The following is a 23,651-nucleotide window of genomic DNA, read 5'->3' as shown; positions in this document are numbered from 1 at the left end:
CCCCTGGACCAAACAGGTGATGAATGTGTTGTGACTGGGACACTGTACTGTAGGAGACACCCTCCTTCAGGTAAGATGCCAAGCTGAGGTCCTGGTTATCTGTGGTCATTAAAGATGACTGCTCTTTGCAAAGACTACGGGGTTCCCCAGTGTACTCGTGGAATTCCAAATTAGGATCCGTCCTTCTAACAATCCGACAATTGACAATTAATTAATTAATTCCCTCCATTTCCACCTTAGCTGATGTATGGGGAGCATGCTGATGCAAAATGGGTGCTGCACATTAGTAGTAGTTGAGATGAGTCCCCTCATCACTGTATGCTTTGAGAACTTTGATTTTCATTATTTCATCATGGGAGAGCAGCCATAATGGAAAAAAAAATGTCTTCTCCCTACCAATGGAATCAAGACTGGCAGTAGAAGAGCAGCTTGGGACAGTATCATATTTGAACTCATTTAGACTTGCTCTTTCATGACTGCTTCTGTTTTGCCGACTAAATTGTGAACGGAACTGAATTTAGTGGTGAGAAGGTAGGCATTACGCATGGTAAAATGCCAGGTCCCTGGGCTTGTGGGATTTGGAGAGCACAATTTGGAAGGACTGAACTTTTCAGTGCAGTCCCTGGCTGGAGATAACCCTAGTACAGTATGCATGATGGAGTACGCATGTGCTTTGGCAATCTTCATCTGAAAATAATTCCATTTGTTTGGAACGTTTAAGTGATATATAAAGATGAACACAACTAGCGACAGTAAAGGTAACAAAACTAACAACATAATGTTAGACAAACAGTTCAGGTCGTGGATTTGATTGACTTCACTCTTGCCTTGGAAACCTAAAAGAATTCGTGTGCTCTCATTTGAGCAGCACAGTGAAAAACAACGCCAGTTCAGCTGTTTGTGTTTGCGCCTGTGCGCGTTACCGTGTGCCAGCGCGCTGCGCAGTTTGTGCACGTGGCTCGTTTGTGGGTAGGCTACGTGCGAGCTGCACATTAAGCAGATGCGGTTAGTGCTGCGTGACTTGAAAAGTGTTGTAAATTAAAATACGGGATAAGGCAATGAAAAAACAAGAATGAGCAGCAAACATAAACACATAAACTCCCCCCAGAATATCCACTACTGCGCACACAAGTCCTGTCTCCAGCCTCGCTCTGCCAACCGCAGGTAGCGCTCACGAAAACAAAATTTAAAAATGCTTAAACACTTCACTGGCAATGCCAACAGACCCTCGACGGATTTACGACGCCTAAATTGCTCTCCGTGTTTGTTTTGGGGGAGTTGCGAACGGCCGACCCTTTGAATCCGCAGGTGAATTTAATTGGAAATATCAGCGCTCCCCCGCTGCGGCGGTCAGGCTGCCTGTTTCTCTGTGCCGCTTTTCCTCTGGATCGGGTTTATAGGCGGTAGCACTCTCACGGAATCCTCTGGGTCAGCCCCCTATCACGGCAGCCGCAAAACTGCCGTCACACGCGAACACGAGGCGTGTGAAAAAATCCACTGCTTTAGATCTCTACTCTCATACCTCTAATTGTATGCCCTTCTAGCGTTTCATACAGGTATTTTCTATTTAAAAGATAAACCCTCTCCTGGTCTTGAAGAGGGCAAGGAGGATTTTGAGGGTAAAGAGCAAATTATCGCAGCTGGGGAGCGTTTTAATGTGCTGCTTAGATTTGGATGAATTTAAGATTTCACCTTGCTTTCATTCCGTTTTTTTTCTTTTGGGCCTTTTGCTTCCCATCTCTTACTTATCTAAGATTTGCAATAAAAAAGCAAATCCCATTTCCACACAGTAGTTCTGATTCTACACTCCACATGCAAAGAGGCCCAGGAGAGCAGAGAGGGAAAGCAGTTTGAAAAAGAAAAAAAAAGACTGTGTAAATAGTCCCCTTCTTCCACACTGCCAAAAACAATTGAAATTTGAAAAGCAAAACAGGCAATGTATTAGGATACTACATACATCCTCTGAAAATATTATCTGTGTACAGAAGTGTATCCTGCATTAATTAAAAACACCGCTAAAACAATCAGAAGAAGTCAAAGGTCAGCTCCCATGTGTATGTAACCCTTGACCCTAGGTCAAAAGGCATTAGCATACATTTACGCATTCTGTTGGAGGAGAGGAGATTTTGATATATTAGTGTTGTCTCACTTAGTATTCTGTGTGTATATATTTTGGCATGTGTATGGGGGGGAGGTCGTATAATGCAAATCATTGTCCTGCACAAGTCATATGAGGCTGACGCCCTGAATATGCTGTGGTCTATTCTAGCCATATTAAAAAAGACTAAACATTTCTTTTTACAGTCATTGACTAATTGATAAAATAAACCCTTGCCTGGATAGTTGCCACATCTATTACAACGAAGAAACTGCAAACACTCAAGTGAGCAAATCTCGCACAGTTTGGGACAGAACATATGGAAGGAGATGCTGTAGCTTTTGTGGTTGGCTTCCTGCATTGATTGCGAAAATCAATAAATCTTTAAGAGATTAACGGTGACAAACAAAGACCCCTGGGACAGAGGTGGGTTTGATGACACACAGTGGAGTGACCAATCCAACAGCCGGGCCTGAGTGAAATCTCTCTGGGTCGGATGGTGTGAGAAGGAAAGCGTCTGCCCGAAATAAAAGTGGCGCCAATATCCCTGGGCTTCCTGTGATGGTGTCCCGGCCGAAGCCACAGGAATGTGGGAGCGATTAGGGCGCACTCTGGTTCCTGTTACTGCAGCGGCACCCACATCTTCTCTGCAGCTGGCCCTACCTTCCCAGCACGATCCTTAGCGTGTTCTCCGTGGCACTCTCAACCAGGGCAGTCTTCGCAATGGGGACCATACGATATCAGGACAACAACAACCCTCATAAACACAATACCACAGAACACAAAGGATAAAAACAACAAGCTTTTTACACCTTAAGCACGCACATTCTTGTATGTTTAACTGTTCGAACGTTTAAGGGGCATACAGATCGACAGAGCTCGATTATCTTCTCAGATCTTCTCTGCCTTAGAATTTGTAGCATGTTTTTGCTTGTGAGAAAAAGCATTTCACTATTTCAGTGAGTTAGAAAATAGGTCAAAGAAACTGGTAACAGTAAGCCATTCCTTGGTCTCTCAAAAGGAAGACATTCACAATAGAATGGATAATACAAGAAAATGATAAAATACATTATAACTATATAACAATATGCCTCAGGTAAAGAACCATGTTGTGGTGTTGGCAAAGGTGTAATGTTCATGGCAAGTTGCAGATGAACAGAGTCTGCATCAAACCTCCCACCATCTCCCACCAGAATATGATTAGATGAGTCTTCTTCTTTTCAATACTGTTTCTATTCAGCTCTCCTGGTATCCTTCATGAATGGGAGAAACCAACTACCCACTCATGCTGTGGAGCCTACTGGCTTCAGTTTGCTCAGTGTTGGTACAGAAATACTGCAGGTTGTGACCTGAATTGATCTTCTGTGTAAAATGTTGATGATTGTACTGAGGATAGGGCTAGCTGAGGTGGGGTTAAGGTTTTGAATGTAATGAAGTGAAATCTAGATAATTCAGCTAAGTCCAAGCTTGTAATAGTCACCATCCTGTTCATATCCATCATTTGCCAGTCTTTTTATGACTCACGTTCACTCTAGACTGCTCTTTGCTGACTGTTTGCTTATTAGTAATAGGTTTGCTCATCCACTGCACAACAACTACCGGGAATTGGATGTTGTGGTGAAAGTACAACTAAAGCCCCTTTCTCTTCCATCCCAAGCTGTTTGTCATTGACTCCTGTTTCATATTTAGAGAGAATAAAAACATCTCACGTTAACTGAGAAAACAATCCACAGACTTTGATAGAAAATGAACTAAACGTAAATTCTGAACTAAAAAATGGGACACATTGTACTGTACTGCTGAAGTTTTTCTGTCCTTTTTCAAATGGGGGCCTTGTCAAGTTTGACATTCAAAGTCACGCATAACACGCATCCATAATGATGATGGATTGCACGCTCTCTGATACAGCACTGATTGCACCACTAACAAGGAGAAAAGAAAAGTTTGACGGTTTGTTTGAAACGGCACATTACAAAAAAAAAAAAAATGAGAAAGTATAAAGGATCAGGCCCATATGCTTCCCACTGTAAACAGAGTTTCAGTGTTTGTAATAGTTTTCTTTGGGAGTAATGACATAGGGGTAAAGAAATCTCCAGCGTGGTGTGTTGCCATGTTATTGAAGGGTCCTCTTTTTCACAGCGGTGCTCTGATTGCTGTGGAAGAACACTGAGGTCTGTGTGAATATGCGTAGCCTGCCAACATCTGGAAGCACGCTTAATGATCATTAAAAAACAGGGCGAAACATTTATTAAATGGTGGGGGATGGGTGTGGGACGACACAGGTCTCACGCTCTCCTTGCAGACGACTAACGGCTCCGTGACATATGCCCCTGTGGGTTCCAAACATAGAGCCCATAAATTTTACGGGGCCTCACACACAATTTAGGGTCGCCTGTAAATTTACTTCCAAGACTTTTCACCTGCGTGTGGCTTTTCTGTACACAAATGTGCAGGCGTGTCTCAGTCTCGCATAAGGCTTAAAGTGAACCTGAGGAGATGCTCTGAGAAAATAAACAGAGGGAAAGTGGTCAGCTGGACATGGTTAGGTGTTTACAAATGTGCGGCCCTTTTACTTTGGTGTGTGTTTTGTCTGTCCAATTAAACACTTAACCTTGGGATTATTACCAAAAATCTTTTTTGCAGAGGGTTAAAAAAAAATAATTTGAAGCTCCAAAATGAAAAATGTAGGGTGAAAGGCTTTATACAGGAAAAATACAGTTTTTTGTTGCAGCAGTTGGAAAATGGTGCTAGTTGGCCTTCAACTCTGAGCCCCTTTTCATGCTGCATGTACAGCCGTACTGGAATGGATATTTTGAACAGAGAGTCCTCTGTTGTATTCCAGGGAGCTCTTGAAATATAAATTTGATCCAAACTAATGTGTGCAATATATAGCAACAAACTAGTCCCACTTACTGTAAAGTGCCTTCTGTCTAAGACTTAGAAGATTTCCCCTGATTGTGAGTCCTTGATTAATTTGTTGAGGCTATGGGAACAGAATAGGGCTAAATTATGACCAGGTTTTTGGCAAGCAGGTAGATCCAGGACTTTGCTTCCTTAGCTGTTTTCATGACTATAGCAGTTTTGTCGGGTCTCTTTGATGAAGTGCCCATGAGGCTGAGTTAGATGTTTACTGGAAGGCCTGTCTCATTGCTCACATCCCTGTGGCTCTTTTAGCTGATAGTGCATCTGCCCTGGTCCAGCATACTGCTCTCAATACCAAACAGATGGTGTGACACCTCTCAATGTGTCTGGATGCAGTTAGATGATAATGTTTAAACTCTAAACACTCTGTATGTTATACTTTTGTGTGAGCACCTGACACATGGCACACTTTACTCACATTCTCACATCACCAAAACAGGAGGGAAGCTCGTATCATACAAATATTGTCATGGCAGAGATGTGGCATAATGTGTTACATCTGTTATTTTCATGCACTTACACAATGCTCTGAAGCATTTCTTGACTTTTGTTTGCTCTGGGAAGGAAAAACAACTGGTTTTACAACTGAAGATAAACTCCTTAGTGGTGTGTGAGTAATGGGGGGATCAGGGGTTCTCAATTCCGGGATGTTGTGTCTGTGACTGTCTATCTATCTACGTGTGTGTGTGTGTGTGTGTGTGTGTGTGCGCACGTGTTTGTGTGTGAGTTCTAGTATTTTCTTTTTTTCTTACAATGTATCACAATTTGTTTGATCAATGTTTATTTCTTAATTTGTCTCTTATGATCTAACTAACTATTACTAAATATTTAGTATTGCGCCCAGCTGGTTAGCCTGCCAGGTATTTTAACATTTCTTTGGCTATTTAGTTATCTACAGTAGCAGTGTTGGGTATGGGAATTGCGTTGTTTGTATGAGTCTGCAAAAACAAGTGTTGACTCGACATTTTTCCTACAGTTGCATTTTCTTGTCAACACAGTCTAAATGCCACTTTGAGAATACATTTAGGGACAAATGAAAGCCTATCACTTACCTTTATTTGTACTAAGCTTGTATATATCTGCCTGTGCAAACTACCTAAACTTAAATAAAACTAATCTACAATGGCAAAAAGGTTTTCTTCTGTTCTCTGTTTAAGCATGCTAACAATATATGCATTTTTATTCACATAGCATCTCCAAGTCATTTCCTTTTTCATTAAATATCAGCTTTCATAATAAATATTTTAGCATGTGAACTTTTGTAACATCCAAATAAAAGTTTTTTTGTATTTTAAGCTGTTCACTCAGGAAAAATGACCTGCAAAGGAAGCATACCTTATTATACGATATCTTTAACACAGAGGACACATATAGCTTTACATTCATATTCATGGCCACCAGCCCCCTCAGCCTGTTGTTTTTTGATGCATTTGTGAGATCATGGAAAGTCACCTTCCGGAACCACACACAGGCTCCAGCCAACCGTAACAAATGAATATTAATGAGCATACTCATTTACATCAAAAGCTATGTTTTTTCCAATGTTTAGGTTTCCACACTGATGTTCACTTTTCTATAAAACATGTATTTCACGTCTGCTTTTACAGCAAAATAGGGTACATAGACTTTTGAACAAATGGAAACCAAAATAAAATAAGTTTTTGATATCGATATCAAGCAACTGAAATACAACATGTGAAATATAGGTTAACTTGTGGTGTTTGATATGACTTGTTACATGTTTTGCAGGGAAAAATTAAACCTGTCACCATACTGCTATACTGGTACCTACACAATAAGAGCATATTACTGCTGCACACCTTACTACAATCTTATCCCCTGATATAATACACACTAATCCTTGGTTCCAAGAGAGTGAGAGTGATGCCACACAGTGATATCACTGTAGATTATGGCTTACAGGCATATTTATAGGTAAGGTCAGTGTATCATAGAAGCAATGGTGGCTGCAGAAAAAACAAATCATTAAGCATGTTTCCTCAGTCTTATTTTTGATATTCTCAATGTAAAAAAAAAAGATATTCTATGGCCATATGCTTAAACTAGCATGGTACATCGAATAGTCTTTTTTCTAAGTCTAGTATTCTAAACAGGCATAAAATAAGATGATCCTAAGTGTGTGATTTCCAAATGAATCCCTTTAGTTTGGTGCCTTTTACCAGGTACCCTGAGAGGCTAATAAATGTTTGGCCTGTGCAGTGCTGTGTCAGTGATGTTAGCCCTGCTTTCGTGATCCAGATTAGCCAGGCTTGGCGGATGTTTCCACAGCCCGTTCCAATGATCCTGAGTCAGGGCAGGTACAGACAGAGAGTCAGCACACACACACACACACACACACACACACAGCCTGTGGATGGACATCGCCTGCCCGGCTCTCTTCCTGTTTTGGAAAAGTTCTTCCCTTGGCTCTGGGCTTGGGCCGGGATCTGTTTTTGTTTAAACCCGAATCACGTTTACCGTAACAGAAAGGGAAAGAGGGATCCATAGTCGGGGAGTTACTCACGGCTGCAGTTGTAAAACTGAGGTCAGGAAAATAAACTCCCAAATAAATCACCTGAGAAACTCTTTCTGAAAATATTATTTCAGAGGTTATTTAACCCGGCTGCTCCCAGCTGAGTTGGTATATGTCATTTCCTCTCCTGAACCTGACTGACCGGGGCATTGGACGACTGTGGAACTGCTATAACCAGTGTTTTCCTTTACCTGTCTCTGGAAGACAGGTTAAGCAGCAGGTTGCCTCAGTGAAACTGCAAATCTGTCTCATGAGTTGGCCCTAATCACATTCAGACCAGTATTGTGACTGTGAGCACCTGTGGTTAGTATTTCCCCTTCCCCTGGCCATATATTTCAACTTGGACGATGGCCTGCTTTCTTTTGAACAAGCTATATTGTTTGAACAATATCTAAATGCACATAATTTTAGTTTGGGGATGCATCCCATCCAAACCCCCCCCCCCCTCCCCCCCCCCCAGCTCATCCACTGGTTTGTATTTCCAAAGAGAGTCATTATCGGCACAAGGCCAATATAGAAAGTGAATCAGCTATCTAACACATGTTATGTATTGTTTTCCCTCAGTGAGTCTGACTCACATACACGAACATGATTACCAAGCTGTATTATACACTATCCTGTGAATGTAACATAATATGTGCGTGGAACCATTACCCACTCACTGTTCAGTTACACACTGCATAACCTACCAGGTATATACTTTTTGGACCTACTGGAGAAGTTTTGGAAGAAATTATCTACCTCTGTCTGTCTCGGGTCTTCCTTCTCCACCGTGAAACACCTCAGAAGAAGCTTAATAAGAGGTTCAGCCTCAGTGATGCAAGAATTTTTTGTATTTTTGACTAGGGTAGGTCTCTTGAAGCTTTTTTGTTGAACTTTTGTGGGAGCAGAGTTGGAAGGGTTCTGTAGGACCAACAAGCACAGATAGAACAAGAAAGTGCAGGCCAAAAAAAAAAAATTATAGAATGTGAAGGTTATTAGGTGAGGTTAGAATATGTGCACCAGCTCCTTCGGAGCAAAGATTGACGTATCAGTATTTCATTCTGAGTACTGATGAGTGCTTGGGCTCAACATTCACAGCGGGCTTTACAAAACTGCAATCATATCCAGTTTAGTTCTATTTAGGTGTATTTGATGTTATTTTTGGTTTTTATGAGAGAGGGAAGAAAGAAGAGGAGGAAATGAGGATGAGATTAAATGTAGTTATAGCTTGTCCAGTACATCTGAGCCACTATTTTACTGTGAATCCTTCAAATTTTAAGACAAGAGTATAGCATTTAAGACTTCATTTCATTTTTTCACTGATTTATAGAGATGTGCATGAAGGCCATGAGATTTTTTTTATGCATATCTAAAGACAATGACCAATATCTGTGCAAAATTGCAGCATTATTTGGCAATGCTGTAAAACATGTAAAAATACAATGATAAACAGAACATGAACAAAAGTCTTTTCAACCTTCTGGACTGAAAGACTGAAATAGGGTTACAGATAAAAGCCAACATCAGATGTATGGTGCTGACTGTTTATGGATGTGTTGCATCAATCATTTTGATTATGCAGTTTTGTCATTTAAATATTTGCATATCCCAGACACAATGGAATTACTGTACTGGGTGGGATTTACTCATTTGTTGACATATTGATTAAACTAGATTATCTTCTTCCGCATAAATATTGCTACCACATCTCTTATTCCTTGAATTATACTGACACCCTCTGACCATAAGAGAATGAAGCACTGGATGCAACACAACAGCAGAGTTTACTGTGGGCCAGCTATGTGCAGTGCTCAGTGGGGTAGTGATGGATATTGGTTGTTACACAATTCTGAACAGAGTCACACCCACAGTGGGTAATATGTTATAGATTGTTCAAAAATCTATTTTTTATCATTTGTACAGAATACAAAAAAATCATTCTAAAAACATTACAAACAAGGCAGACAATAAGAAAAATAAGAAAAGAATATTTTTGCATATGTGGTTTGCATGGTTTCCGTGCATGGAATACAACAAATGTACACTTGATTCATTGTTAAATGTTTTTGGAATCAGTTTGATTGATCACTCACGGTTGACCGTCATATTCGTAAGCGATGGACTTTTGCGTAAACATTGCATCAGCTCATTTGTTAGAGAGGTGGGTATGGTGCAGGCGATGAAGAAGTCAAATTATATTCTGAATGAATTGGTGCAAAAAATAATATCACATATTGTTGTCCCTGTTTTCCAAAGATATGCATGTACTGTATAAAGTGAGCTGTTTTGATTCGTAATACATAAAAATGATGTGTTAATCAGAGTGTTAAACAAGAAAGGTGTTCTAGACAGATAACATATCAAAGGTGGTCTAGACAGATAACATATCAAACAGCTAATCAAAATTATGCATGTTACATGGGGGAAAAAACATTAAGATGTTTCATTAAAAATAAATTCCATAAGTAAATACATACAGTTGTTACAAATACAATTAATGAAATATGAATATTTAAACGAATATAATATATGTTTTTCCCTGTCATTATCTTGTACTCCTCATTATGCCTCCTACTTGGGTCTCAAGTAATCTCCTTGGAGACACGTCAAGTTCCAAAGGTCTGACAGAAGAGCGCACAACATAATTTCGGAATCTTGCTAGTTACTATGCTAGGTAGGGGAATTAGACCTCAAACCTATCTGTAATACTGGGGGTGAGTTAAAATCGTCGTTAAAACGTTGACAAATGATCGAAGCCTTCACACAACATCTCAATTACCATTCAAATAAAATGGTACTTTTGCATGAAACAGCACAAAGAATAAGATTTGCATATCTTGTAAACTCTACGATCTTTGCCCTACACAACCGAAGGCAAAAATGGTCTCGGCCGGGTCAATGGCTGTCGTCAGTTCCGCTTGACGTTTTCATGTAGCAGGGGGTGGGGGCTCTTTGCAAGATTAGACAGAGAGAAGCAGCAACTGCTAGCAAGGGGTAGATATGAGGACACCTGGGAAGCCATGCAATAAGTAATAAAACTACACCGCGCTGTCATTCTGTGCAAATCACTTACAGTCACGAAGAAGTATTGTAAAGCAGCTAGCTAGCTAGCGGTGCAGGAAGACTGGACTCGCACACAGGTAAGACTGTCATCATCTTTCTGCGGCCAGCCTCGCTGTAGATTGCCAGCTAGCTGGCTAATCTTGCTAGCCTTCTATTTATTTTCATACTACAATACAATGAAAAGCTTTTCGTTCGTCATCATCCAGCTGCTACAGAATTTAATAGAGTGACATTCCAAAGGAATTTCAGTCGCAGTGGTCCGAGCCGCGAGTGATGCACAACCCGGATTATGACGTGTGGGCCTTTCTGTCCAGACTGACATAGCTGACACACTAGCGAGTTGGCCCTTTGCAGGTAATAAAATGCATCGCAGCCTGCTGAACTAACGGTATACAATATAACTGAATAACCGGTTCTGCATACACGTCCAAGCAAACTGGTTATCCTCCCTCAATCCCCAGTTAATGTTGCATAGCTCATATCTTGTCAAGCGATAGTCATAATAACAAGGAGAAGACCCTGCGTTGCGTTTCATTAAATTATTTCTGTATATCGGAACACAATTCTATGTTACATTGTGTGCTGAAATGACCACGACCTATTACTGCTATGGACCTGTTTTTATCTCTGTAAAATCTACCCTGACACCGTACCAGCAGTCAAAACATACTGGGCTTGAATAGAAGCTGTAAACAGTATCAAGCGGAGGACGTACTGGAAAAATAAAACGTTCAAGGAAATAGCTTGGTGTAATAGCTGCTATTTTAGTGAATGCGTTTAAATATATTTTTAGAGCCAGCAGTTGGTCTACTGTACAGAGTTTATAATGCCGTTTACATATTGTCGCTCTCTACGTTATACTCCGTTTAAAACGATTGTCTACGGTGATACTGTAGTACATATTAATAATGGTGATGTCTGTGTTGTACATAATGACACACTTGTGACAATATAAGGCGCCACAGATTGTAACACCTGCATCTTCTGACAGCCACCCCCTCTAAAGTGTAACCAGATCTAACGGGTAATCCACCGTGTATGCGTTTGTATTAGCTGCATTGCTAACTTAGATCAGTTGTTATGGTGATGACAGCTTGCTTGAGATGGGAGGTTAAACCTGTAGATTTTTTTGTTAACAGTATTCAACAAATACAGTGATACTAAGAAAAACACCCTGCATTATAAAGTATGATCTTTGAGGGAAAATGTCTTTAGCAAACTGAAATTGAATGGTAGCACTATGATTTTTTTGGAATTGGAAAACAGCTTTAAGGAGGAGTCCAGGCATTTGACAGAGAAAATGCCCCTAATCTGTTGTGCTCTTTGTGTTACTTAGCAGGTGTAGCAAACGGGTGCAACAGCCGAGTTGCAGTCTAGCCTGTATGTCTGAGAATTGAATGTTGACAATTCTCTGTCTCTGCCTGTAATCGCTGGAATTGTTGCTGTAGTTTACGGCCTGATTCAGATAATTCATGTGTCAAATTTAAATGTTTAACTGAAACGTTTTTAAAAATGACTAGCAAGGGCTTAGTTTGCATTTCATTCTTTAGTAACACATTAAGGTATATATGAAAAAAAAAAGTTGTGTCAGGCCAGCTTTTGACAGAATTATCACTTCTCGTTAATGGTGATAGGGTATTCATTCACAGCCCTGTGCAGTCAGTCCTGTTATGCTGACAACATACAGGTAGCTCAGGGCTTTATGACCAGGGCAGTCACAACCTACTTCAGGGCTTTGAAACTTGTGCTTTGTTTCCCTGCTCAATAATGATGACCAAGCGGACCTCAATGCCTCTCCGCAGGCCTCCACCATGACAGACAGCATCATGAGCAAAGCAGCCACCATGGAGATCCCCATCAACAGCAATGGAGACACAGGAACTCTCCCGGAGGATGACGGCCTTGAACAGGTTGGTGGCAGTCTCCTGAAGTCACCCTGGCTAGGACTTCCTTGGCTGGCTTGTGATGTGACCAGAGCTTATTGGCGTCTGACCACAGGGTAATGGGCCTTAACTCCAGGCAGAGGGCCTGCACTTGTGTCCCGAATTACGAGCTATAATCACATTACACGTCCTGTCAAAAAGCAAGTAGGAAAATGCAGGGGCTGTAATTTACATTGACATACATGTTTATTTATTTATTTATTTTTTAGAAATGTTTGGAGTGTCTGCATACAGTATAGCCTACATGTCAGCAAAATTTTGGTGACTATTTATAATCCACATTAGGTGTCTGATTGTGCCATTAGTCACTTTAGATTTCACACAGAACAGGTTCAGTGTCTCTTTTTTGAACATCTTTATTTGGTTATCTGCAGAGGAGAGACAGGTTATTATTTTACATAGGCATGAAAACATGTAAATCAGTACTCCCACTATGTGGATCGTTTGCTGTAGAATTGGTAGTTTTAGCTAGGCTGTATCAGAAGTCACTGTAAGTAAAACCGTTAAATGTGTCCTTTGGTGAAAGGCTTGTTCTTTCTGTTCTGTTTACTGACTGTGTTAGCCATGTGCTCACCAGAATGTCTGTAGACTTAGAAGGAGAATTGTACTAGCTAGAATTTTTCTACTGCCTTACTGCCCTATTCTACAGGCTTTGAGTGAAGATGATTGTTCGGTAAGACTTGTTGTGTGGACTTGGGAAGAAGGCATTTTTAGTCAAGGTCAAAGACAACGGCTGTGCTTATGTAGTAAAAAACGTGTTTGTCTTCAGATTCTTCAGGTGACACTACATTGTGAATTTTTACTTTATATTGCTGAGTACAAATAAAGCTGTCCATCAATTCCAAATCTGGTCAGTAGAATGCCTTTGTTAAATTCCAGGTTGTGCTTGAACAAGGCCTTTGTAAAGGATCTAAAAGCATTGGCTCTAGTAAGAGCACCTTATTGTGCTTTTCCATTATAATCAGAATAGCTCATTTTTTAGTACAGTTTCTCTAATTGTGAGCAACTATCACAGTATAAATGAGCTCTGCTGAAGAAATATAGGATGATCCCTCTTCTGTCAATACTACAGTTTCCTCATATTTCATATTCATAGTGCTTTGAGGAGACTGGGAAGGCACTTCCAGGCTAGCAAATGGAGCTTAACATTCAAATGGGAAACCACCTGCACAGGAGTTTTCTGCTTTCCTCTGCTGAGAACCGTGGCTTCAATAGGAGGATACCATTTCTTTCACGTTCTGGGTGCATATGTCAGCACAGCAAAGGAGCAGTAAAGGCTTAGGAACCTGAAGAGAACATACTCATCAAACACTTCATTATTTGCCATTTAAATGTTACAGGAGGGGCAATTTAATTTCAGTGAGCAACCAGTTTTAGCACAGAACATAGACCCGAAACTAGCCAAGGAGAGGTGGCACTCTGTCTGCCAGTCCCAAGATTCAATTTTCAACTAGAGTAATGTGAACAGGAACTGAAACTGAACTGAAATGAACTAGATTCATCTGAAAGTACAATGACAGGAATAGATTCCAGCTCTGCGGGCGAAGGTGGAAGATAGTTGCACACGTACTGTGTGTGGAGAGTGACTGTGAAGAGGGTGGCGGGCGTGAGGGAAAAATGACATCCGCTGGTTCATCAAGGACACTGGTAATCAAAGGAGTAAACAAGCAGAGAAAGATCAGCTGCCCAGTTTTCAGTGCAGACTCCACTCTGCAATAAGCCTGCAGCTGTGTCTTCAGATTGGCTGATGTTTTGCTCTTTTTTCTGTTTTTTTTTGTGTAGTTTACATGGGATTTGATTTGAAAAAAAAAAACCTTTGTTCAACATGAATTATTGGATGAGACAACCAATGCAAATGCTCTCGAGCATTAGTTGCTCATCCTTTTTGATTCATAGGGAATAAATGTTGGATGTTTGTGGTCTGGGTGGAAAAAATTGATTGTGATTGGATTTCACTGCATCAACTTCTCAAAGTCTCTAGCTGGAGTAGGCTGCCTTTTCCTATTTTTTGTCTTTAACCGTTATGCACTATTATACTTTAATTTCTGTTCTTTCAGTTTTATGTTTGTCAATTTCTTTTTGTTTCTCATTTTTTTATGCAGGCTGCACAGATTCAGTGGAGCTTAGATGAGAAGGTAGGGAACCGCAGACAAACCAGGGTGAGAGGGGGTCAGGGAGGCCCTTGAGATCGGATGCACTCAGTGTGTGTGTGCGTGCGTGCGTGCGTGCGTGCGTGCTTGAGCACACGTGCACGTGTGTGTGTTTCACAGAGGTGCATGTGAGCTCTCACTAACATTATGTGGAGATACGGGATGACTTTTCAAATGCAATTTATTTTTACTGTTTTTTTTTTTCTGGACAAGTTCAGACATTTTTCAGTTGTTTACAGAGATCAAGTTTGTTTTAATTTTTATGTTAGCAGTTCACTCTGCAAAACTGTTTGGAATAAACATCTGAGCTGGTCTATGTACCAGTGCCAAATTTGTACATTTTAATTTGTGTGTTTACACTGCCCAACAGTAGTGTCAAATAAAAGGGTTTGAAAAGCATCCTGGTGAATTAATTAACATTTTATCTTTAACCTTTGATATAGACTTGTTAAATTTTTGTCAAGTTTTTTTATTTTGATTGCTGTCTGTTGCTGCTAACAAAAACATAAATGTAAAGTTTCACAGTGTCAATATTGTAGATTTGTCTTGTACTTAACGCATCCTTTTGTTGAAGAATGAAGCTGTAATGAAGTATGTACACTTGTGTGCATATGTATGCTTATTTGTATGTGGTATCAAGACAGTCATACATCTTTGGCATGTTTTGACATTTGTCCAATGTGTAAGATTAGTCCTTAAACTGCTGAAACCTATGGTATCCCATTTGTGGGTAATACATTTTGTTTCAGTGGTGTTTTACTGATAACATACTATAGATGGTTATCTGAATGTGATTGCATATTATCAAAGAAGACCCTTATTGCTCCTTGAAGCTACAAGCCTTTCCAGCTACTTAACTGCTTATTCATTGATCTTTGCACTTTGCAGCATAAAACTAGGGAGGCAAATTAATCAGACCTGTTTTCAGTGTGTCTGATTGCAGTGGCTTTCAGTGTTTTTGCATTTAGATAATATATTTTTAATTACAAAATGGTAGGGTCAGTAATTTTATGGAAGACAAAAATACTACTTCTGCTAGAAGGTCATTTTCAGGTACTCCATTTCCTTAGTCTTTATTTTATTTAGTTTTTTTTATTATGCATTATTTTATTTTTGTTTCAGATCTGTATGGGTAGACTGTGTGTATGAAGTGTGATGTCATGGGAAAACCTTCTTGATTATTCACAGAGCTGCTCTAATGATATTGTTTCTTCCTTTGAGGTATATGGTTGTCGCTGTAGGACCCCTGTAACTACTCCAACCCCATGTGGTGCTTTCTTAAGGGCAGCTGCATTTGGATGCAAATTAGAGTGCTGATGTCTCCGAAAAAAAAAAAAAAACATTATTTCAAATAAAATGGCCAAACTCCTTCAGACAAACAGACTGAAATGTCGACTTTTTTTATAATCCTCAAGTGAATGATGCAAATCCATCACTTGAATTTCATTCTCAGACAAAAAGAAGAAACTGAGTGACTTGTAGTATGTTTAGCATTGGACCAATTATCACTGTTTTTTACTTTGTGGAGTCTGAAGAACTCTTAGGGAGAGATTGAATGAATCCTTGTTCTTTCTTTCTCTCTCCCCTTTATATGCTGCATAATTATTGGCTTGTTACCAATGGTACAGGATCTCCAGCAGGTGATGGTATCTGGACCCAACCTTAACGAGACGAGCATCGTTTCCGGGGGCTACGGAGGCACCACCGAGGGCATCATTCCCACCAGCTCCATCAAAGGTATGTCTTCCCTCTCTCTTCCCCCAGGGGTTACCAGCCTAACAGAAATTCCCTTTACAGTTCAAGATTTGTATTTCACATGGATTTGCATGCTGTGAAGAGGGAGAAAAGGTGGCTGTAACTGACTGAAGAGCCTCTTTATCAGTAAGAATACCAGACCAGAATATTTTTTCTAATCATAACAATGTAGGAAAAGGGGACAGGTAGACAAGCAAGTTTAATTTATTGACATTTCTTCACAGTCAGGACTGCATTGCTGAGTGTCCAGTCTGGATTGTGGGTGAAACGCATGGTATTGTCACAAAGGTGGTGGCTGGAAAAGAAGTTGTGGAAGCTTTGCATAATTTTCTGGTCCACTGGCACTAACCGTCCTTTCTTCTGCGCTTTGTCTCACGTTTGAAACGTGAACTCTTGAAACAGCAAACTTTGCACGGGACTGAAAGACTCCTTTGGTAACTTTGTGGCATATTGCAGTGGTTTGAATATTTCACAATGAAAAATTGAATGTTGTTCTTTCCTGTGCAGTTCAGCAAGTGTGCATATTGAAAGCAAGACTTTGGCTTCACAGTAGAGAAAGCTTAGTTTCCTTCCCCAAATTTTTCTGATGTGTGACAGTCCTTATCTCAAATGCATGAGATATATGAGGACTTGTTTGTTTTTTTTTTCCCATGTGCACCATGTCAGCTCTTTTTTTCCAAACTCCATATGGACATGCATGAGCAAGTGGCTGTCTTTAAACAATTAACCATGTATTTATTTTTTTCTGTTTAACCTACGTATACTCTATCTGACTTCACACCTGTCTGGCATCAATGCCCAAAAAGCGCTGTGAAGCTGGTTGCATTACCTTGGCTTGAAAGCACAAGGCTAAAGCTAGCGCATTGCTGAATGCATTTATGTGATCAAGAGTAGTACATAAAAATGGAAAAAAAAATGGAAACAGCCAAGGCTTTTCCAAATGCCCTTTTGTAGAATCCACAAGCGAAGGAGAGGGCAGTGCAGTCTGGGGTTTGTATGAAGGTTTGGTAGCATAATGAAGATTGATGCTTAAAGTATCACAGAGAAGCCTGTCTGTGTTCTTGGATATTAAAACAAATGAGATTTTCAGCACTTACTGCCTGTAAAGTAAGGAGCAGCATATTACATTTTAAATTCAAAGCAATGCTGCTCAAAACACCCTAAACTAAAAAAGCCTGGAATGGATAATAACAAAAGAGATTATTTTAGTATAAATAAGACACAATTTAAAAAGGGATAAAAATGGTTGAAACAAGGACTAAATTGAATCAAGAAGCACAGCATTTCTGCAGACCTTGTTTTGCCCTTGGTCTCTTTTTTCCCCGCTCCTCCATTCTCATTTATACCACCTGGTCTTCCCAGTTTGGAGGTGTGGCCTGGTAGGTAGTTGCCCAATCATCCAGTTCCTGCACAGACTCGTGCAGACTCAGACGCTGCCAGAGGTGCCATTGATGACAAAAGCTTTGCTGTTGCATGGTTAGTAACAGTTTGACTCACAGGGCCCTTAAAGATGATGCATTCAAATGCCAGTGAGTTGAAAATGCTGAGGCAAACGTGTGTCCATGTTAACGCAGACTGCGCCATCTCCACACCGTCTGACAGTGCTAGTTTAGTTTCACATAGCTACTGGAATACCCATGCGGTCCTCCGTTGTTCTTGAAGCAGAGGATTAATAATAATGGGTGAATTGTGAAGGTTTGTAGAAAACAGTGTGAACAGCTGTACTGTTGTGCTTTTATTAGGCAGACTGACTCAGGGGGTGACTTGAGGTGAAAGTGAAAAGCTTGACGCTGACTTTCCCTGTCGTAACTGACTCGGCTCACAAACGCATTCTCCTCAGGCCCTGCAATCCGCTTCAACCCTCAGTATCTGGAAAGAAGACGGGTCCAACCTGCTGGACAAGGTGTCTCTTCTCCCCTCTGAACAGAAAACGATTACCTTTTCCCCCTCCTTCGCCCTTTCCTCTTTCTCTTCAAATTGTTTTTCCTCCCTTTTCTCAGAGAACCGGAGCTGTGTTCGAATTTGCCTGCTTTTTCAGGGGAATGGATGCATTTCTCTGCACCAATCCTGTCTTGTAGTGTAATTTTCCGTACTCTAACCCCATACAGAATGAAACACTGTTCTGTATCCCTGCTTTGTTTTCTAGCCTGTGAAAACTGCCAGATTAACTGCTTCGTTAAGAGCAAAAAATATTTTGTGCATGGGGATTGAAGTGAAGTTTACCCATTAATTACTGCAAGGAAAATACCCATGAGGCCATTTTGACTTGTACTGTATGTATGTGTATGTTTTGTTTTATTTGCGCATCGTGTTAAATATTCACGTTGGATTGCATGTTGTTTTTCGAAGAATAGTGGCGATGCATTCATTTCCTAAAACTTAAAAGGTCACTCATCCTTCATGTGCAGACTGTGGCACCATTTTCTTGTTCCCCTCTTCATTTTATATCGTTCTTGATGTGCACTAATTCTCATTGTTACTTGTGTGTGTCACCTTGTTTCCTGTCCCTCCCTTTTTAATGCTGTCCCTGTCTGGATGCCCATCGCTGTACCTTCTCCTTCTTCCTGTGCTCCACGCCTCATCCCTTACTCCACCCCCCACCACACCCCTGCCGCCCAACTTGCCCCCCCCCCCCCCCCCCCCCCCAATCCCACACCAACATCACCAACCACTATTCTGTGGGGCCATTGCCCCCTCAAACCCTAAATTACCATGCCATACTTCCCACGCAATGCCCCGTAACCGTCCTCCACCCAATTCCACCGGCCACCAACATCATCCATGTACACCCCCTGCACCGACCGCCCTCCATCCTTGTCCGTGCTCATTCCAGACCTGCGTATGAAGGCCAGGGGGATTAGAATCCCTCGCAGCCAGTCCGCAGCCAGTCGGATGGCCATCCGGTCAGAGGACTTCCCAGGTATTATTGGCCCCAGTACCCAGCCCTGCCGCTCATCGCCACTCTTCACCATTCTCTTGCACGTCATTGCGCATTGTACTTGTGTTTGTGAAGTGTATAATCTGTCAGCACCTGAGGTTAGCATTTCCCAGGGATTGAATGATAGGCCAGTGTTTAAGAGCCGTGGAAATATCATGACAACATTCCTTTTTTGGTCTGATCAGAAAATGCAAAGTTCCCAGACACTGCAACAGAAGATACTGTAACATTTTCAAAATGGCACAGGTAAAAACAGTTTTTGTTTGTACAGTTTAACACAACCAAAATTAGAGGTTGATGTTGACACTCTGTTGTTACATTCGGCGCCTCTTTCACCTGTATTGATGTAACTGTCTGTTCCTTTGGGGGATGAACTGTCCAGGCCAACCTGCAAGGCTGTGTACAGTATGTACATGCATGCACATACGCTCTGCCCTTGGAGCTTGGGTTCGAACTCCATGCGTCTGACGTGACCCACGCTCCCCTCTGCCGCTCTCCCAGGGTCCAACCTGCACCATAGCGGCAGCAGCCACTCTATGATGGCGGAGGAGGCCACCCGCGGGGTCGCCGTGGAGAAGTTTGACATCATGAAGAAGTGGGGCATCAACACCTATAAGGTAGCGATCGTGTCCTGACCCGAAGTTCACGTAATCCCTAGGAGAGAAGCCTCTCTCTACAAATCATTTCACACTGAGTACATGCACCCCTGGTAGAAATGCTAGAGCAGGTTCTTTTTCACTGCAGCCCACTCAGGGAAATTCGGGTACACTGCATGTAGACGGAACGCCATTACTGTATCTGAATTTTAATGAAGAGTGGGGGTGGAGGTTTGCGAGGGTAGAAGAGAGCGTGACACAGACAATGATCCCAGGCATGAGGAATCTCTCCCATTTCATGTTTAATGATCAGGAACGAAATACATTAACGGCAGATAAAAAAGAATTCTCTCCATATAACATAGTCATTTCTCACAATGTATAACATATAAATCATCAGAATTGTATTATTACTGTAATTATATTGTTACCCTATCAGTATTTAGCAGAAGATGTTATCCAGAGCAACTTACACAGATTACAATTTTTTTACATTTTGTCCATATATACAGCTGGATATTTACTGAGGCAACTCTGGGTTAAGTAGCTTGCCTAAGGGTACACCAGCAGTGCCCCAGCCAGGAATCAAATCAGCAACCTGTCAATTACAGCCCCTGGTTCTTACCACTATACTACACTGCTGCCCCATCGTTATTGTTATGAGTAAATTATACATGATTAGATGATTACACATTAGATCACGGTAATGTTTAGTATTACCCCACCATACACTCTGTCCTCCTTCACACAAGTCAAACCTGCTTAATAAACAGCAGTCCCGTCTCCTCCCCCCTCCGTTCCGCCCCTGCTCCCCCAGTGCACAAAGCAGATGCTCTCGGAGCGGTTCGGCCGCGGCTCGCGGACGGTGGACCTGGAGCTGGAGGCCCAGATCGACGTGCTGCGAGACACCAAGCACAAGTACGAGAACATTCTGAGGCTGGCGCAGGCGCTCACCACCCACTTCTACAACATGGTGCAGACGCAGCACGCCCTGGGGGACGCCTTCGCCGACCTCAGCCAGAAGTCCCCGGAGCTGCAGGTACCGGCCACGCCCCTGCCACGCCCCTGAGCGCGATAGTCTTCATTACAGATGCATGCTGTGCAGATCGGGGGGAGGGAACTCCAATCCCCTGAAGAGCTGAATGGGTCTGGTTTAATGTATGAAATATAAGAAATTAATTTAATCCTAGGCTATTTGCATACTAAATGAAATTAACATTTAACTGAGGCAAGTAAGATTAGTTCAGTGAAAATCTGAACTGCTTTGCCCCTGGAGTGTTGGAATGGCCTACCCCTGATAGAGAAGGCTGTATAGTAAATGGGGGTATGAAAGGACTTAATGAGTTACAGAATATTGAATTAGAAAAATGAATCAGTGTCTTTATATCTACATACACTTGTCCAGTGAATCTTGCTGAAATTCATCAAAAAGAAATTGCCATTAAAAGCAAAAATTAATTTTCCAACTAATTCAAGGCATCTTTCTCAGAATAGCTCTGAAATCCTGTAAATACTGTGATTATGGTCCCTGACAGTAGTTAAAAGTAGAAATTGAATTAGCAACAGTGTCAGACCAGGCTAACAACACTCCCAGACCAGTGAGTGTGAGTGTAACACTATTCAAGCCCTACCACAAGTAAACCTGTGCAACCTGACTAGACAGCCTAGAAGGTAAGGGAAGCCAAGTACACACACTACCATACATCAGTCACTAGATCACAGAATCCAAAACACACTGTGATACCACACGTAGAATAAACAGCAAGTAATACAAATACCAGGTGTTAGGGGGTGTGGACTGAAGTGGAACCGAGATGCAGTCCGTGAGTCTTCAGTCTGCTCCAGAAGATGGCCAGTGATTCCGCTGATCCCTGTGGGAAGTTCATTCCACCACTGAGGCTAAAGTGGGTTTCTCTGATGGAGTGATGATGTGGCTATGTTTGTGTGTGGTGTGCAGGACGAGTTTGGATACAACGCGGAGACACAGAAGCTACTGTGTAAGAACGGGGAGACTCTGCTGGGAGCCATCAACTTCTTTGTGTCCAGCATCAACACGCTGGTCAACAAAACCATGGAGGACACGCTGATGACCATCAAGTTGTATGAGAATGCAAGGTGAACACACTTGTTCAAATAATGTTTAAATAATAAATAATTCTGTGAGTACAGATTTTCGAACAGTTTAGAGGGAAGTGGGAAATGTTAAAAGTTAAAAGTTAAATGTCACTCCTTCATTCCTAGGCTACCAGTAACACTTCACATCCACAGCCAGGCATCATGTTAATTTCAGAGAAAAGACGCTCTGCCACACTATGTTCCGAGTGGTATAAAACCGAGTCAGCCTTGTAGGCCTGGATGTTTTGAAAGCTCTCCCCCCCCCCGCTATCTGCAGGCTGGAGTTTGACGCCTATCGTGCGGACCTGGAGGAGCTGAGCATGGGCCCACGGGACGCCGCTGCCCTGGCCCGGATGGAGACAGCGCAGCAGCACTTCCAGATCCACAAGGACAAGTACGAGAGATTGCGCAGTGATGTCACCATCAAGCTCAAGTTCCTGGAGGAGAACAAGGTACTCAACATGCCCCGGCTGCCAGCCGCTGCAGAGATGGCTGATGGTCAAATATTAAATACTGCAAGTTCAGCAGTCATAATTAAATGTGACTGGGGTCATTCAGCAATAACAATTTGTTAACAATCCAGATAGTTTGATGATGTATAAAACTAGTAATTGGAGCATTTTCAAGTGTTGAAATTTTGTGTGAGATGTGAATATTTTGACTGACAGGTTGAATTCTGAGACATCATACATTATTATGTTTTACAGTTTTATGTTGAATTATTCTTTTGCATTTATTTTCACCTGCAGGTGAAGGTGATGCATAAGCAGCTCCTCTTGTTCCACAATGCCATCTCGGCCTACTTTGCTGGCAACCAGCAGCAGCTGGAACAGACCCTCAAGCAGTTCAACGTGAAGTTAAAGCCCCCCGGGGCAGAAAAACCCTCCTGGCTGGAGGAGCAGTGATAAATTCTCAGGGTCTCTAAAGACTGGACTGACGGGCGGACCGACGCTGGGATGGGTGGAAGGACAGACACACGCAGGACCGAACGACCAAGAGCAGCAGATCCAGGATAGAGCAGTGACAACGCAGAAGGAGAGCGAGGCTCACTGGCCCTCCCTTTTTTTAATCTCTCTCTTTGTCTCCTTGTCTTTCCTGTCCCTTTCCTTTTTTCCCCTCGGCCTCTCCATCTTTGCGTTCAGAGGAACCCTGAGAGATTTTAGTTTACTTAGAAACATTCCATCCCCTGTAGAAGGTACTAGAAGGCCTAGTATTATTTTTGGGGGGCTGGTGGTGAGGGGTGTCCACAGTCTTTTACCAAACGGAAACTTTGGCCTCATCTGGTATGGATGTCGTAAATAACAAGCTGGATTTCTTTGTGGATCCTAGTTTAAATTGAAATCCATAAAAATGGTGTGTCCTCATCTGAAGAATTCGGTTTATGGCTTCCGTGTGCAGAAAAGGATTGATGAATGGTAACATTTCTGTTAGTAATGACTTTATAAGTAGGTATATTCCTAAAAATGGTTGAAACACTACTAGAGTGGAGATAGAAAGCTGTACATGGAATGCATTTATTGTGAGAACAGTGCAAACGGATGTACACTTTTCACTGT

The 23,651-nt window shown here is 41.7% G+C and overlaps 1 protein-coding gene across 4 annotated transcripts; it reads left to right on the top strand.

The window, feature by feature from the left end:
• Positions 1-10,476: 10,476 nt before the first annotated feature.
• LOC118782847 (arfaptin-2-like) lies at positions 10,477-23,304 on the top strand. Of its 4 annotated transcripts, XM_036536453.1 has the most exons (10): positions 10,477-10,675; positions 12,401-12,508; positions 14,644-14,700; positions 16,320-16,428; positions 19,280-19,366; positions 19,886-20,001; positions 20,798-21,019; positions 21,938-22,095; positions 22,373-22,547; positions 22,845-23,304. In XM_036536453.1, exons 2-10 carry the CDS (start codon positions 12,410-12,412, stop codon positions 22,998-23,000), a joined length of 1,179 nt encoding a protein of 392 aa, XP_036392346.1. In that variant the 5' UTR covers positions 10,477-10,675; positions 12,401-12,409; the 3' UTR covers positions 23,001-23,304. The 4 variants fall into 4 exon arrangements, with proteins under 4 accessions (XP_036392346.1, XP_036392343.1, XP_036392342.1 ...); XM_036536450.1 differs by lacking the exon at positions 19,280-19,366 and having other exon boundaries at positions 14,644-14,676; XM_036536449.1 differs by lacking the exon at positions 19,280-19,366.
• The last annotated feature ends 347 nt before the right edge of the window (positions 23,305-23,651 follow it).

This window comes from Megalops cyprinoides, chromosome 9 (genome assembly GCF_013368585.1).
Source record: "Megalops cyprinoides isolate fMegCyp1 chromosome 9, fMegCyp1.pri, whole genome shotgun sequence".
Classification (NCBI taxonomy): domain Eukaryota; kingdom Metazoa; phylum Chordata; class Actinopteri; order Elopiformes; family Megalopidae; genus Megalops; species Megalops cyprinoides.
This window is presented reverse-complemented; position numbering and strand designations above follow the sequence as displayed.